The sequence below is a fragment of the Vicia villosa genome, linkage group LG6 (assembly GCF_029867415.1).
Source record: "Vicia villosa cultivar HV-30 ecotype Madison, WI linkage group LG6, Vvil1.0, whole genome shotgun sequence".
In the NCBI taxonomy this organism is placed as follows: domain Eukaryota; kingdom Viridiplantae; phylum Streptophyta; class Magnoliopsida; order Fabales; family Fabaceae; genus Vicia; species Vicia villosa.
Window position 1 is genome coordinate 54,218,604 of NC_081185.1, and position 19,710 is coordinate 54,238,313.

A 19,710-nucleotide genomic window follows, 5' to 3' on the forward strand; every position below is an offset into this window, starting at 1 on the left:
GTAATAACAACAACAACGAAATAACAACAACAACTTCAAATGCGACTCAACTGTGCAAATGCATGTGGTACCATTTGGTGTAAAACTCCCAACTTAAACATATGCCAGGTTATCGAGGCATTTCAACAAGGCGTAAGCCTTCAACGTGGTGCCATTAAGGCCAAGGCATAAGCCTTCAACTTTTCAACATGGTGCTATCAAGGCCAACTTAAACAATGCAAATGTATGCATGCAACAACAACCACAACGTCACAACAACAACAACAACAATGCAACAACGACAACAATTCAACACTGTACCAACAGTAGAGGTACTCAACGTCGCTTCAACACTGGCCATAGGCCTACAACTTAGTCAACATATCGACAACAACTTATATCAACAAATTGTATGAAGCAACAACTTATAGCACTAACAACAACACAACAACAATAACAACGTGCAATTCAATCATACAAGTTCATACAACAAGCAATTCAATCACACAAGTTCATACAACAAGCACACGATTAATAGCGTACACCCAGTTCGACAATTACACAACATTACACACGAAAATGTATATCGATTCAGTAAAATTCCTCAACTGTGTTTGAAAATATTTTTACAAGATAGAACATAATTTTAGCTTTCCAACGGTCCACACAGCGCGTCAAATGGACACCGGAGTCAAAAATTATGAATTTTCTAAGTTTTCGGAAAGCGCAAACACCAGTATCATACACCGACACAACAAAACTTCGTTACACACCAATTTAATTTTATTTCCAGAACATGAAACTATTTTTATAATAAAATACACATTATTAGCCTTCTAGCGCTTCGAACGGGGACTCAAACGGACTTACGGATCAAAATATATGAATTTTTGAAGTTTTCTCCAAAACTAGATTTTTGCCAAGAAACAACTACGGGTTTTATGCATTTTTCCATTAAAATCCAACCAATTCAATTATTTTTCATAAAACAAACACATATTCATTCATACCTAACATATAGTAGTGAATTGGAATCATAAAACATGAATTTTAACACATTGATTTTGATCCCAAATCTCAAATCCCGTCATACCAAATCCCTATAACTCAACCCAAAAACTCAATTTTCCTCCTTCGATTCAGTTGCAAATCAATTTCGACCAACACAGAGACATAGCACTATAATAGTTATACTCAACCAACATTAATCCGTTTTTCTGCACTTAATTCCTCAATAATAATAATTATAAACCCTAGGTTAATTCCCAAAACAATTGATTGAACTTTTATAACCTTATTCACAGACATCAATCAATTTCAACAACAACAAAATTCAATCTCAAAGATACAAACAACCACACAAAACAGAGACAATCCATACAATCATAACCCCCACATATCAGTCATCATAATCCCGTTTATAGAGCTAGAACCCCACCCTTACCTTGGATTGGAGGTCGCTCTCTATTCTGGTTGCACTTCGTTGCCGCCATAGTTCCAACCTCGCTCTTTCTCTTTCTCTGCAGCTTTGCAATTTTCTACGATAAATCTCTTTTTCTTCTCTAGAGCGCCAAACCCTTATTATTTCTTTCTTATAATAAACCTAATCCTCTTATTCCATTTAATCCAATATATAATAATAATAATAATAATAATAATAATAATAATAATAATAATAATAATAATAATATAACTCTTAACCAAATAATAATAATAATAATAATAATAATAATAATAATAATATTATTCCTCTATTGGGCTCAACTTCTCTACACCTCCTTATTATTACATACCACCATAAAATAAACCCAACCAACAACTCATATTCCAATATAATAATAATTATATTATTTCTACAACTCCAATATAATAATAATTATATTATTTCTACAACTCCAATATAATAATAATTACCACATAACAACTTAAACCGACATAATAATCAAATTTCTCCGATAAATCCCAACTTCGACCAATTTCCAATTATTAAATCCTTAATTAATTTAATTAAATAATTAATTAAATTCAGGGCGTTACAACTCTCCCCCACTTGGATATTTTCGTCCTCGAAAATCTATCCGACACAACCATCCTCAACTTGCTTATACTCGACTATACAACATCACAACATACTCTTATCAACAGATTTTCATTATAGCATCCTTCACTTTACTCACCATCAAGATAGCAAGATACGTCTATACCATCCAACACGATTTTCGTCCACTATCAACAAGGGATTAAGGGTGATCAAGTCCTCAATTTGTCAATAGACAGCCGAGAACGATATCGAAGTATAAACCATCATTACCAACATTAATAGTGTTCTTTTCCAAATTGTACTCACTGACTCGCATTTCCGATCCTAACTCACAATTCAAAACATCCCAACAACTTCTACAACTTTTTCCAAATTTTTAGCAAGAATCACCCAACTTCAAACACATTTATCGCTTTCAATACAGACCTCCCAAACACAAAATTATATTCCAAAATGAAGGGGATTTCGTGTAGATTCCATAACTTCAAGAATCGCTTAAATCCGGTTTACGAGTATAAAGTTATCATCCTTGCAATGGGACTGATCCAAAATTCCTGTATGCAGAGTTTTCCAAAAATCAGCATCAGACCCAAATATTAAAATGCACTTTTCTTCCTCTTCACAAATTTCCTAAAGACAAATCTTATATGCAAACTGTAGGGAATTTCGTAAGCTTTCCAAAAAGTCCAGAATCGCTTCAATCAGAATCCCAAGAAAAAAGTTATGCCCCTTTTACATACAGCTGTTCCATAATTGCAAAAATCAGAATTTAAGGTTGATGTACATAAGTTACATCTCTCTATCTTGCTTCCAAGATCTACCAACATCCTTTCTTCATTCAATACGCTCCAACTTGTCAAACAACTAAAATCTTAAATCCATGTTACCTCGGAAAACAACACAACTTAAACAATACTTGCATTGTCGCCAACTGCAGCACACCAACATCTTACAACTGAATAGATCCGAGAAGCACCGCTTCTCCCCCACTTAGCTTCAAGCCAACTCCTGCAACCAACAACTAGAAAACAAACAAGTACCGACAGTGTTTCACACACTTGTCCCATACGAAGGGATAAATAATATTAGACAACACTGGCCGGACAGACCGACCTGCTCTGATACCAATTGTAACACCCCAAACCTACCCAACGAATATTAATAAAATCAGAGTGTGGAAACTCAACATACAATTGGGATGTCACATTCAACGTAAAACAACAAACAACTTAATCACATATATCATAGATACATAGCACATAACTCGGATGAACCAATTAAAATCTGTTTACTCTTTTTAAAAATAAACAACTTTTATTAATAATAATAATATCAATTATTCAACTTCACTTCGTGCAATATTTTCATTCAATTGAAACAACTTCACAACAACATATTGCTTCACAATTTCCACTTAAAAGTTAACATCTTATAGTTATAACAACAATTAATAAATAACAACAATCGTTCAACCCCCCGAGTGCTACGTATCAGAGCAAGACCCAACTCATACTAACAGCAACTAAAGACTTCATAAAAATACTTTGAACATCCACAGCTATTCTTGAGTACCTGCCCATTTCCCATGGTAGGGGAAACATCAGCAGAAGGGTGAGATATCCAACAATATATGCAAGCGTATGATAAATAATATATTAAGATTAGATCATACAATATCACCACTTCATACTTATTCAAACAACAGTTATAATAACAAATAGCAACAACAGTTATAATAATTATTTACCAACAACAATTATGATAACAATATTCAGTAACAAGTATACCAACAACTAGTATCAACAATTAGCAACAACAACTATAACAATAGTTATAATAATTATTTCCCAATTTAAATCATCACAACTTAATAACAACAACCACTTATAACAACAACAACTTACAACAACGACAACTTATATCAACAACAACAACGTAATAACAACAACAACGAAATAACAACAACAACTTCAAATGCGACTCAACTGTGCAAATGCATGTGGTACCATTTGGAGTAAAACTCCCAACTTAAACATATGCCAGGTTATCGAGGCATTTCAACAAGGCGTAAGCCTTCAACGTGGTGCCATTAAGGCCAAGGCATAAGCCTTCAACTTTTCAACGTGGTGCCATCAAGGCCAACTTAAACAATGCAAATGAATGCATGCAACAACAACCACAACGTCACAACAACAACAACAACAACGCAACAACGACAACAATTCAACACTGTACCAACATTAGAGGTACTCAACGTCGCTTCAACACTGGCCATAGGCCTACAACTTAGTCAACATATCGACAACAACTTATATCAACAAATTGTATGAAGCAACAACTTATAGCACTAACAACAACACAACAGCAGTAACAACGTGCAATTCAATCATACAAGTTCATACAACAAGCAATTCAATCACACAAGTTCATACAACAAGCACACGATTAATAGCGTACACCCAGTTCGACAATTACACAACATTACACACGAAAATGTACATCGATTCAGTAAAATTCATCAACTGTGTTTGAAAATATTTTTACAAGATAGAACATAATTTTAGCTTTCCAACGGTCCACACAGCGCGTCAAATGGACACCGGATTCAAAAATTATGAATTTTCTAAGTTTTCGGAAAGCGCAAACACCAGTATCATACACCGACACAACAAAACTTCATTACACACCAATTAAATTTTATTTCCAGAACATGAAACTATTTTTATAATAAAATACACATTATTAGCTTTCTAGCGCTTCGAACGGGGACTCAAACGGACTTACGGATCAAAATATATGAATTTTTGAAGTTTTCTCCAAAACTAGATTTTTGCCAAGAAACAGCTACGGGTTTTATGCATTTTTCCATTAAAATCCAACCAATTCAATTATTTTTCATAAAACAAACACATATTCATTCATACCTAACATATATTAGTGAATTGGAATCATAAAACATGAATTTTAACACATTGATTTTGATCCCAAATCTCAAACCCCGTCATACCAAATCCCTATAACTCAACCCAAAAACTCAATTTTCCTCCTTCGATTCAGTTGCAAATCAATTTCGACCAACACAGAGACATAGCACTATAATAGTTATACTCAACCAACATTAATCCGTTTTTCTGCACTTAATTCCTCAATAATAATAATTATAAACCCTAGGTTAATTCCCACAACAATTGATTGAATTTTTATAACCTTATTCACAGACATCAATCAATTTCAACATCAACAAAATTCAATCTCAAAGATACAAACAACCACACAAAACAGAGACAATCCATACAATCATAACCCCCACATATCAGTATTCATAATCCCGTTTATAGAGCTAGAACCCCACCCTTACCTTGGATTGGAGGTCGCTCTCTATTCTGGTCGCACTTCGTTGCCGCCATAGTTCCAACCTCGCTCTTTCTCTTTCTCTGCAACTTGCAATTTTCTACGATAAATCTCTTTTTCTTCTCTAGAGCGCCAAACCCTTATTATTTCTTTCTTATAATAAACCTAATCCTCTTATTCCATTTAATCCAATATATAATAATAATAATAATAATAATAATAATATAACTCTTAACCAAATAATAATAATAATAATAATAATAATAATAATAATAATAATAATATTATTCCTCTATTGGGCTCAACTTCTCTACACCTCCTTATTATTACATACCACCATAAAATAAACCCAACCAACAACTCATATTCCAATATAATAATAATTATATTATTTCTACAACTCCAATATAATAATAATTATATTATTTCTACAACTCCAATATAATAATAATTACCACATAACAACTTAAACCGACATAATAATCAAATTTCTCCGATAAATCCCAACTTCGACTAATTTCCAATTATTAAATCCTTAATTAATTTAATTAAATAATTAATTAAATTCAGGGCGTTACAACTCTCCCCCACTTGGATATTTTCGTCCTCGAAAATCTATCCGACACAACCATCCTCAACTTGCTTATACTCGACTATACAACATCACAACATACTCTTATCAACAGATTTTCATTATAGCATCCTTCACTTTACTCACCATCAAGATAGCAAGATACGTCTATACCATCCAACACGATTTTCGTCCACTATCAACAAGGGATTAAGGGTGATCAAGTCCTCAATTTGTCAATAGACAGCCGAGAACGATATCGAAGTATAAACCATCATTACCAACATTAATAGTGTACTTTTCCAAATTGTACTCACTGACTCGCATTTCCGATCCTAACTCACAATTCAAAACATCCCAACAACTTCTACAACTTTTTCCAAATTTTTAGCAAGAATCACCCAACTTCAAACACATTTATCGCTTTCAATACAGACCTCCCAAACACAAAATTATATTCCAAAATGAACGGGATTTCGTGTAGATTCCATAACTTCAAGAATCGCTTAAATCCGGTTTACGAGTATAAAGTTATCATCCTTGCAATGGGACTGGTCCAAAATTCCTGTATGCAGAATTTTCCAAAAATCAGCATCAGACCCAAATATTAAAATGCACTTTTCTTCCTCTTCACAAATTTCCTAAAGACAAATCTTATATGCAAACTGTAGGGAATTTCGTAAGCTTTCCAAAAAGTCCAGAATAGCTTCAATCAAAATCACAAGAAAAAAGTTATGCCCCTTTTACATACAGCTGTTCCATAATTGCAAAAATCAGAATTTAAGGTTGATGTACATAAGTTACATCTCTCTATCTTGCTTCCAAGATCTACCAACATCCTATCTTCATTCAATACGCTCTAACTTGTCAAACAACTAAAATCTTAAATCCATGTTACCTCGGAAAACAACACAACTTAAACAATACTTGCATTGTCGCCAACTGCAGCACACCAACATCTTACAACTGAATAGATCCGAGAAGCACCGCTTCTCCCCCACTTAGCTTCAAGCCATCTCTTGCAACCAACAACTAGAAAACAAACAAGTACCGACAGTGTTTCACACACTTGTCCCATACGAAGGGATAAATAATATTAGGCAACACTGGCCGGACAGACCGACCTGCTCTGATACCAATTGTAACACCCCAAACCTACCCAACGAATATTAATAAAATCAGAGTGTGGAAATTCAACATACAATTGGGATGTCACATTCAACGTAAAACAACAAACAACTTAATCACATATATCATAGATACATAGCACATAACTCGGATGAACCAATTAAAATCTGTTTACTCTTTTTAAAAATAAACAACTTTTATTAATAATAATAATATCAATTATTCAACTTCACTTCGTGCAATATTTTCATTCAATTGAAACAACTTCACAACAACATATTGCTTCACAATTTCCACTTAAAAGTTAACATCTTATAGTTATAACAACAATTAATAAATAACAACAATCGTTCAACCCCCCGAGTGCTACGTATCAGAGCAAGACCCAACTCGTACTAACAGCAACTAAAGACTTCATAAAAATACTTTGAACATCCACAGCTATTCTTGAGTACCTGCCTATTTCCCATGGTAGGGGAAACATCAGCAGAAGGGTGAGATATCCAACAATATATGCAAGCGTATGATAAATAATATATTAAGATTAGATCATACAATATCACCACTTCATACTTATTCAAACAACAGTTATAATAACAAATAGCAACAACAGTTATAATAATTATTTACCAACAACAATTATGATAACAATATTCAGTAACAAGTATACCAACAACTAGTAACAACAATTAGCAACAACAACTATAACAATAGTTATAATAATTATTTCCCAATTTAAATCATCACAACTTAATAACAACAACCACTTATAACAACAACAACTTACAACAATGACAACTTATATCAACAACAACAACGTAATAACAACAACAACGAAATAACAACAACAACTTCAAATGCGACTCAACTGTGCAAATGCATGTGGTACCATTTGGAGTAAAACTCCCAACTTAAACATATGCCAGGTTATCGAGGCATTTCAACAAGGCGTAAGCCTTCAACGTGGTGCCATTAAGGCCAAGGCATAAGCCTTCAACTTTTCAACGTGGTGCCATCAAGGCCAACTTAAACAATGCAAATGTATGCATGCAACAACAACCACAACGTCACAACAACAACAACAACGCAACAACGACAACAATTCAACACTGTACCAACATTCGAGGTACTCAACGTCGCTTCAACACTGGCCATAGGCCTACAACTTAGTCAACATATCGACAACAACTTATATCAACAAATTGTATGAAGCAACAACTTATAGCACTAACAACAACACAACAGCAGTAACAACGTGCAATTCAATCATACAAGTTCATACAACAAGCAATTCAATCACACAAGTTCATACAACAAGCACACGAATAATAGCGTACACCCAGTTCGACAATTACACAACATTACACACGAAAATGTATATCGATTCAGTAAAATTCATCAACTGTGTTTAAAAATATTTTTACAAGATAGAACATAATTTTAGCTTTCCAACGGTCCAAACAGCGCGTCAAATGGACACCGGAGTAAAACATTATGAATTTTCTAAGTTTTCGGAAAGCGCAAACACCTGTATCATACACCGACACAACAAAACTTCATTACACACCAATTAAATTTTATTTCCAGAACATGAAACTATTTTTATAATAAAATACACATTATTAGCTTTCTAGCGCTTCGAACGGAGACTCAAACGGACTTACGGATCAAAATATATGAATTTTTGAAGTTTTCTCCAAAACTAGATTTTTGCCAAGAAACAGCTACGGGTTTTATGCATTTTTCCATTAAAATCCAACCAATTCAATTATTTTTCATAAAACAAACACATATTCATTCATACCTAACATATAGTTGTGAATTGGAATCATAAAACATGAATTTTAACACATTGATTTTGATCCCAAATCTCAAACCCCGTCATACCAAATCCCTATAACTCAACCCAAAAACTCAATTTTCGTCCTTCGATTCAGTTGCAAATCAATTTCGACCAACACAGAGACATAGCACTATAATAGTTATACTCAACCAAAATTAAACCGTTTTTCTGCACTTAATTCCTCAATAATAATAATTACAAACCCTAGGTTAATTCCCCACAAAAATTGATTGAACTTTTATAACCTTATTCACAGACCTCAATCAATTTCAACATCAACAAAATTCAATCTCAAAGATACAAACAACCACACAAAACAGAGACAATCCATACAATCTTAACCCCCACATATTATTCATCATAATCCTGTTTATAGAGCTAGAACCCCACCCTTACCTTGGATTGGAGGTCGCTCTCTATTCTGGTTGCACTTCGTTGCCGCCATAGTTCCAACCTCGCTCTTTCTCTTTCTCTGCAGCTTTGTAATTTTCTACGATAAATCTCTTTTTCTTCTCTAGAGCTCCAAACCCTTATTATTTCTTTCTTATAAGAAACCTAATCCTCTTAATCCATTTAATCCAATATATAATAATAATAATAATAATAATAATATTATAACTCTTAACCAAATAATAATAATATTAATATTATTATTCCTTTATTGGGCTCAACTTCTCTACACCTCCTTATTATTACATACCACCATAAAATAAACCCAACCAACAACTCATATTCCAATATAATAATAATTATATTATTTCTACAACTCCAATATAATAATAATTATATTATTTCTACAACTCCAATATAATAATAATTACCACATAACAACTTAAACCGACATAATAATCAAATTTCTCCGATAAATCCCAACTTCGACCAATTTCCAATTATTAAATCCTTAATTAATTTAATTAAATAATTAATTAAATTCGCGGCGTTACAACTCTCCCCCACTTGGATATTTTCGTCCTCGAAAATCTATCTGACACAACCATCCTCAACTTGCTTATACTCGACTATACAACATCACAACATACTCTTATCAACAGATTTTCATTATAGCATCCTTCACTTTACTCACCATCAAGATAGCATGATACGTCTATACCATCCAACACGATTTTCGTCCACTATCAACAAGGGATTAAGGGTGATCAAGTCCTCAATTTGTCTATAGACAGCCGAGAACGATTTCGAAGTATAAACCATCATTACCAAAATTAATAGTGTTCTTTTCCAAATTGTACTCACCGACTCGCATTTCCGATCCTAACTCACAATTCAAAACTTCCCAACAACTTCTACAACTTTTTCCAAATTTTTAGCAAGAATCACCCACCTTCAAACACATTTATCGCTTTCAATACAGACCTCCCAAACACAAAATTATATTCCAAAATGAAGTGGATTTCGTGTAGATTCCATAACTTCAAGAATCGCTTAAATCCGGTTTACGAGTATAAAGTTATCATCCTTGCAATGGGACTGGTCCAAAAGTCCTGTATGCAGAATTTTCCTAAATCAGCATCAGACCCAAATATTAAAATGCACTTTTCTTCCTCTTCACAAATTTCCTAAAGACAAATCTTATATGCAAACTGTAGGGAATTTCGTAAGCTTTCAAAAAGTCCAGAATCGCTTCAATCAGAATCACGAGTAAAAAGTTATGCCCCTTTTACTGACAGCTGTTCCATAATTGCAAAAATCAGAATTTAAGGTTGATGGACATAAGTTACATCTCTCTATCTTGCTTCCAAGATCTAGCAACATCCTTTCTTCATTCAAGACGCTCCAACTTGTCAAACAACTAAAATCTTAAATCCATGTTACCTCGGAAAACAACAAAACTTAAACAATACTTGCATTGTCGCTAACTGCAGCACACCAACATCTTACAACTGAATAGATCCGAGAAGCACCGCTTCTCCCCCACTTAGCTTCAAGCCAACTCCTGCAACCAACAACTAGAAAACAAACAAGTACCGACAGTGTTTCACACACTTGTCGCATACGAAGGGATAAATAATATTAGACAACACTGGCCGGACAGACCGACCTGCTATGATACCAATTGTAACACCCCAAACCTACCCAACAAATATTAATAAAATCAGAGTGCGGAAATTCAACATACAATTGGGATGTCACGTTCAACGTAAAACAACAAACAACTTAATCACATATATCATTGATACATAGCACATAATTCGGATGAACCGATTAAAATCTGTTTACTCTTTTTAAAAATAAACAACTTTTATTAATAATAATAATATCAATTATTCAACTTCACTTTGTGCAATATTTTCATTCAATTGAAACAACTTCACAACAACATATTGCTTCACAATTTCCACTTAAAAGCTAACATCTTATAGTTATAACAACAATTAATAAATAACAACAATCGTTCAACCCCCCGAGTGCTACGTATCATAGCAAGACCCAACTCGTACTAACAGCAACTAAAGACTTCATAAAAATACTTTGAACATCCACATCTATTCTTGAGTACCTGCCCATTTCCCATGGTAGGGGAAACATCAGCAGAAGGGTGAGATATCCAACAATATAAGCAAGCGTATGATAAATAATATATTAAGATTAGATCATACAATATCACCACTTCATACTTATTCAAACAACAGTTATAATAACAAATAGCAACAACGATTATAATAATTATTTACCAACAACAATTATGATAACAATATTCAGTAACAAGTATAACAACAACTAGTAACAACAATTAGCAACAACAACTATAACAATAGTTATAATAATTATTTCCCAATTTAAATCATCACAACTTAATAACAACAACCACTTATAACAACAACAACTTACAACAACGACAACTTATATCAACAACAACAACGTAATAACAACAACAACGAAATAACAACAACAACTTCAAATGTGACTCAACTGTGCAAATGCATGTGGTACCATTTGGAATAAAACTCCCAACTTAAACATATGCCAGGTTATCGACGCATTTCAACAAGGCGTAAGCCTTCAACGTGGTGCCATTAAGGCCATGGCATTAGCCTTCAACTTTTCAACATGGTGCCATCAAGGCCAACTTAAACAATGCAAATGTATGCATGTAACAACAACCACAACGTCACAACAACAACAACAACAACGCAACAACGACAACAATTCAACACTGTACCAACATTAGAGGTACTCAACGTCGCTTCAACACTGGCCATAGGCCTACAACTTAGTCAACATATCGACAACAACTTATATCAACAAATTGTATGAAGCAACAACTTATAGCACTAACAACAACACAACAGCAGTAACAACGTGCAATTCAATCATACAAGTTCATACAACAAGCAATTCAATCACACAAGTTCATACAACAAGCACACGATTAATAGCGTACACCCAGTTCAACAATTAGACAACATTACACACGAAAATGTACATCGATTCAGTAAAATTCATCAACTGTGTTTGAAAATATTTTTACAAGATAGAACATAATTTTAGCTTTCCAACGGTCCAAACAGCGCGTCAAATGGACACCGGAGTCAAAAATTATGAATTTTCCAAGTTTTCGGAAAGCGCAAACACCTGTATCATACACCGACACAACAAAACTTCATTACACACCAATTAAATTTTATTTCCAGAACATGAAACTATTTTGATAATAAAATACACATTATTAGCTTTCTAGTGCTTCGAACGGGGACTCAAACGGACTTACAGATCCAAATATATGAATTTTTGAAGTTTTCTCCAAAACTAGATTTTTGCCAAGAAACAGCTACGGGTTTTATGCATTTTTCCATTAAAATCCAACCAATTCAATTATTTTTCATAAAACAAACACATATTCATTCATACCTAACATATAGTAGTGAATTGGAATCATAAAACATGAATTTTAACACATTGATTTTGATCCCAAATCTCAAACCCCGTCGTACCAAATCCCTATAACTCAACCCAAAAACTCAATTTTCCTCCTTCGATTCAGTTGCAAATCAATTTCGACCAACACAGAGACATAGCACTATAATAGTTATACTCAACCAACATTAATCCGTTTTTCTGCACTTAATTCCTCAATAATAATAATTATAAACCCTAGGTTAATTCCCCACAACAATTGATTGAACTTTTATAACCTTATTCACAGACATCAATCAGTTTCAACATCAACAAAATTCAATCTCAAAGATACAAACAACCACACAAAACAGAGACAATCCATACAATCATAGCCCCCACATATCATTCATCATAATCCCGTTTATAGAGCTAGAACCTCACCCTTACCTTGGATTGGAGGTCGCTCTCTATTCTGGTTGCACTTTGTTGCCGCCATAGTTCCAACCTCGCTCTTTCTCTTTCTCTGCAGCTTTGCAATTTTCTACGATAAATCTCTTTTTCTTCTCTAGAGCTCCAAACCCTTATTATTTCTTTCTTATAATAAACCTAATCCCCTTATTCCATTTAATCCAATATATAATAATAATAATAATAATAATAATAATAATAATAATAATAATAATAATAATAATAATAATATTCCTCTATTGGGCTCAACTTCTCTACACCTCCTTATTATTACATACCACCATAAAATAAACCCAACCAACAACTCATATTCCAATATAATAATAATTATATTATTTCTACAACTCCAATATAATAATAATTATATTATTTCTACAACTCCAATATAATAATAATTACCACATAACAACTTACACCGACATAATAATCAAATTTCTCTGATAAATTCCAACTTCGACCAATTTCCAATTAATAAATCCTTAATTAATTTAATTAAATAATTAGTTAAATTCGGGGCGTTACACTTACAGCTCAAGGAGAGGCCCTATTATTGTTTTTGAAAAACATATGAGAGATATGAAAGCAGATGGGGCTTACAGTGAAGGTGGAGAAAAACACAAGAAAGGGGGATTGAATTGTGTTATTTATCAATTTAAAATTCCCTTTCTTTAATTTATTTTCTTTCTTCTTAGTATCTAATCTTCTGGATATACTTTACAATATTGCGGAAGCATACTTGGAATGGAGTTGCATAGCCTATGAGATATTTAATTTAACTTCTTTGTATCATCAGAACTTCTGACTTGTCCCAGTAGAGTTCTAAGGATATTCTGCGTGAATGTTCAGAGTTAGTTGAATTATGCAAAAAGTTAAAGACATGTTTATTTTTATCCTGGTTCACCTTCTGAATAAGGCTACCTCCAGTCCACCTTTTTCAGGTAATTTGCCTCTCATTAGAGTTCTTAATCCACTATAAACAAGCTTGATTACATATGCACGATCCTCCATCGTGACTAACAACCTGCACAGCCAACTGTTGTGACTAACCCTGCACAAGCTACCCAAGAGTGACTAACCCCTAGATGACTGAACTGTTCAGTGATCCCATCTGGATATAATGTTTATCAATCTAGTAACCTGTACAGCTACATGCTGTGACTAACCCCGCACAAGCCAACTGCTCGTGACTAACTATAGATGATGAACCGTTCAGTGATCCCATCAGGATATAAAGTTCATCTATCTTCTGGTGATTACAGGTGTGCTTCTTAATTAAGCAGATGGTATCCTATTCTCAATACGTATGTTTACGACACATTGACTAGAAGTCACTTTTGGTGCCTAAACAATCTATCAAAAGTTCCTTAAGCTATAACACACTACGAGCAACAAGTCTATGTGTTTTTACATATTATTACAAGAAACAAAAATATCTTGTAGTCTTCTTGTCTTCAACTTCTCGATGAGATCTTCTTCTTCTGTAAGCAGATTAAGAGCCGCAACTCTTGTAATGGTTGCTTCATCTTCATTGATCTTCATCTTCTTCTTCTTAAGCTGATTAAGAGCAAGAACTCTTTTGTTGATTGCTTCTGATTTGATCTTCATCTTCTGAGAGAAGATTTAGAGCAAAAACTCTATTTTTATTTGCTTCTTCAGGGATCTTCATTTTCTTCTGAAAGCAGATTAAGAGCAATAGCTCCTGTATTAATTGCTTCTTTCAGCTCGGTCTTTTTTCTCATCAGAGTAAGGATATTAGAGCTTCAACTCTTGAAATTAATTCCTTCTTGTAATACCATCTTCATTTCCTCTTCAAGCAGACTTAGAGCAACAACTCTATGTTGAATTGCTCCTTCTAATGCTTGTCTTCTTCTTGAATACTGATCAGCATGTGATAACACATTTAATGATCATAAGCAAACATGAAACACTTCTTCGAGCAACAACTTAGTGTATTCAGTTTGTCAAGTCATTCAATGTGAACAATGTATGAATTGATCAAGTATTGGTGAACTTTTGATAACTCTAGTGGAGAATACTGCTAAACAGCATAGATTTCTTCTTCAATTCTTCTATGATTTCTTCACGTAGGTGTTACGACCGACTTTTAAATTCTAAGTTATTAACCTAAAATATACAGAGTCGCCACCTATATTTTATTATATCTAAAGATAAGGGAAAATATGGGATAAAACCTAATTAGAGAGTTTCTAGGTAAGTTGAGAAATTAGGGTCGAGGGAAGGTGTTAGGCACCCTTGACACTTCCTTAAGGTTTTCTAAATGTCTCTAAGGTTCGTAAGAGTATTATAGTAAGGTTTATAAAAGGTTATGGTTAAAAGTGCGTAGTAGGGTAGAGAATAAAATCTCAAACCTACTTAAATTTAGGGGAAGGGGACTCGTTTCGGTTGCTCGAATGCCTACGTACCTCCTTGTTGGAGGATCAGAGTCAACGTAGTTCGTAGTGTTTGTTGGTGTTTTTTATGGGATTATATGAATTATTAGAATTTGATTATTGAAGTGTTTTGGCAAGATACGTAGTCGCGGTTCGTAGTTATCGTAGATCATAATTAAGAAACTAAATTCATATTTTGCATATAATCCCTATTTTTTGGTTTTTTGTATTAAATAATTAATAGATGTGTTAAATTAAATTAGATGAATTAAGCGTTTTGAATAATTTGATTGATACGACATTAAGGGTCGATCAATTCGAAGACGTGGTGAAAATGTCATTCACTCGTCGTATTATCCGTGGGAAGTGTTAGAATTAAATTAATTCACGGAAGAGAATAATCGTTTTGACATCGCGTGCGCTAAGTATTTGATTATTCAAACGAATGAAATTTTACATTCACCCGTTTTAATCCGTATCTAAAAAAAAATGTTGAGTTTATTAATTGTTTGTTTTGATTTTTTATTTATTAGTAATTGGTGATTTATGTACATATTAATTATTATTTTATAAAGGAGAAAAATTATAAGATAATTTTTTAGTTACTTATCAAATTGTCATTTTAAATAATTATTAAAAAGTTGCTAAACAACTTATAATTCCAACATTATTTACAGCAAGAAAAGACTGTTGTCTTTGCTACAATATTTTAACTATGATAAGATTATAAAAACAAACATAGGTTATAATATATGGTACAATTAACCTAACTACATGTATACATACACGTGAGTGACGTGACCCCTTTTTTAGAAAAGTGATATTTTTTAGATTTTTCTTTATTGACTAAATAATAATTAAAGGCTAAAAATGAGGAAATAGATTCAAAACAGAGAAACAACACACGTTTTCTCTCATCTCTTTTTCTCTCACCATGAAACAAAACTCAAATCTCTTTTTCTCTCATCTCTTGGCAAGATCAGCAGGATAAGGAGCGCGATGCAGCCTGTCTATGTCGGTATAACATGCACCTGGATCTTTAATATGTTAAATCTGGACTTGCCGTCGATGAAGTATCATGTTGATGGCCTTATGCTGTATCGGCAATATGCAGTGGCTGTGCGTGAAGAAGCAGGCTTCAGAGTTGAAAACCTTCAAATGATTCTGGTTTTGATCGATGCTCTGGATACAGTGAGTTGGGGAAATCATAGTTTAGGTGTAATCTTTACTCTGCCATGTAATGGAAATGTAACAGGGTGGTATTGATTTGTTGTCTTGGAGCGGATTTTATTGAATAGAACTACACAGGATACAACTAGTTATTTATCCTGCTAGCAGACTGTAACACCAAATGTTCCTATGGCATGGCTCATGCCTTTATGTTTTGCTATTAATAAAGCAAAACTTTATGTTTTGCTATTAATAAATCTTTGCTGTTTCAAAAAAAAAACATAGAAAGCAAAGGATTAAAAATCACTCAAATCTCCAACATAATAAAAAAAACAGAAAGAAGACCGAAAAAAAAAATAGAGAAAAGGTTACCGACCAAGTTTGTTGTTGTGTGCATCGGCGAGTTTACTGATTGTGATATTACGGTTGAGATCTGAGGGCCGTGGTGCGATGACGGTGGTGCGTGGCCGGAGAACGGCGTCGGTTGAGTGGCACACCTGTGCGTGATTTCGGCGGAATGCTTTCGACGGGATGGGATTGGTGTTGGACTGGACGGATTCGTCGGCAGTGTTGGAGGTTGAGTTCTGAGTAAAGTGATAAGAAGATAATTCCTACCAAGAAGACTTAGAGCTAGGGTTTCTAAAATGAAAGAGGGAAAACATTTAAATGAGTAAATAAAACAAAAAGGATAAAAATAAACTTCATTTGATTCTTCATACCTAATGTCTCAATGAGACTACAATATATAGTACTTCTAATGATAATAAAGTTAAAGGCTCAAACACTACTAAAAGCCCAATTTAACCAAACATTCAAAATAAAATAGCTACTAACATTATGTTACTAATTAAAATAGCTAATTGCACCTCCTATCATTGCCGCCCGGTTCACATCGGACCTTGTCCTCAAGGTTCTAAAATTACTCCCGGATCCCATTGTTTAAACTGAACAATCATATAGGCAGTTTTAACCAATTTTGTTGATTCTGCTAGCAACCTTTCAACCTCATCAAGCTTCAATTTCATTTTGAGTAACCTAAAGCTCCAGCCAACATCAATTTGTACAGCTACTAAATCCATTTTAATTTCTGCATCACCACTATTCAGCCTTCCAATAATGCTCTCTGGTAAATCTCTAACAAGAAGCATTATGTTTGGAAGCTTTGGATGGATATATTCATGCTCAGACACCAAATTCTTATTCTTCCTTGCATCTGTCTTGTTTATGGCCCGGGAAAAAAACAACTGTTTCACATTAAGATGACCAACAATACACTTTCTACGGGGAGACCTCTCAAAAACAACCACCACTTTGCCTGTTGGTCTTTTAGAAGGGAAATAATTAACCAACAAACACATCTTCTCCACTGCATTCATAACTCCACCTTGTTCATTACCAGATTTAATCTTTTTTTGACCAGGGGAGTTACTACAATTAGAAGAGTCATCATGATCAGCCTTTATCCCGTCTTCCGTCAATGTCATGTCGTTACAAACACGACAATGCCGCATATGGTGTGCTCCACGGTCAAAAACCAGAATTATAACCAGTAGCAGATTTTCAAAAATCAGAATAAACTTCTTGAGCTCAAACCCCATGAGATGCATTAAATTGGACTCAATGAAAATGATATTTGCAAATAAACTTAAAGTCGAATACCTTGCGGAAATCATGGTTGTCGCTGTGAGTAGAGATTTGGGTGGTCCTGGGTCATATGGCTCGGTGTTAGGGATTAAAGCATCCAACACAATGATGGATCTTGTTAAATATGTGAGAAACAAGCATAACTTCTCGGCAGTCGCATACGAGTTGAAATAGGATGTCTTCGATGGTGATGGAGAAGTGGAACATGACTTCAACTCTGAATCCGACTCCTCTGCGAATACTGGCAGTTGGGTTTCACACAAATTGGGTTGCTCCAATTGTGTTCTACACAGATTTGGTGATGCTTCTAAATTTCCCTCAACGGTTGCACGATTTGGATCTGTAGCAACACTTTGATCAGGTGGTTTCGGCAGCAATTGCAGCATCGACGGCGTTGAGGCTGGTGATTGCAACCAGGGTGCATTAAGGTTATATATCAATGAGCACTTATCAGTTGATAACAAAATGTTTAAATCTAGTGGTTCTGGAAAGGGAGCGGTGGTTAGAGTTTGATCAATGGAGAGGTGAGTATTTGGCAAAACACCACTATTAGCGATGGTTACAGCTCCCAATAGCTTCCTGGGTTCCACATCGTTCCTAACAGCAAGCTGGATGTGCCTTGGAACAATACAGTTCTTCTTGTTGTCCGTCGCAGCATTCTCAACCAATTCCAAAACCTCAGCGGCGAGATATTTGAGGTTGGCGGAGAGGTGGACGGGAGCACCGACACCAACATGTTCAGCATATTTTCCAGCCTTCAAAAATCTTGCAATTCTACCGACGGGAAATTGAAGTCCGGACTTTAAGGATCTTGAAATAGATTTGGGGGCCTTTGGCTTGCCCCTTCCACCCTTGGTTGTATAAAAAAACGAAACCCTGAAACTTTGATTCAAAATCGGAATTGATAGAGTGAAAGCGTTGAAGAAGAGTGAGACGGCGAGAATAGATTTGTTACCCATGGTCAGTATTGAAGAAGTCTTTCCTGTGTTACCCATTGTGCTAACAATTTTGGGTAGAAACGCAGAATCAAGGATGCAAGTTTGTGATTCTAGATCCATATCATCTTCATCATTGTTGTGTTTCAGATCCACTTCCATTTTGAAATCTGAGATTGTATTGTTAAGAGGAAAAGAGGGTTGTTCTGAAACATGTTCGACAAAAAAATCTTTAAGGGGTCTTGCGGCTGCCATTTTTGGGGAAGGAAATGGACAAAGCTGAATTAGGGTTTTGGATATTGGCTTTATCGCTGAGATTTTACTTGGATCTG

At 34.4% G+C, this 19,710-nt stretch overlaps 1 protein-coding gene across 1 annotated transcript in view; it reads left to right on the top strand.

Annotated features, from left to right (window-relative positions):
• LOC131613679 (uncharacterized) overlaps window positions 1-16,895 on the top strand; it is a 44,587-nt gene extending 27,692 nt beyond the window's left edge. Inside the window, exon 3 of the mRNA XM_058885328.1 lies at window positions 16,744-16,895. Within this exon, the coding sequence (XP_058741311.1) occupies window positions 16,744-16,895 (152 nt within the window). The remainder of the gene's footprint in view (window positions 1-16,743) is intronic.
• Window positions 16,896-19,710: the final 2,815 nt, after the last annotated feature.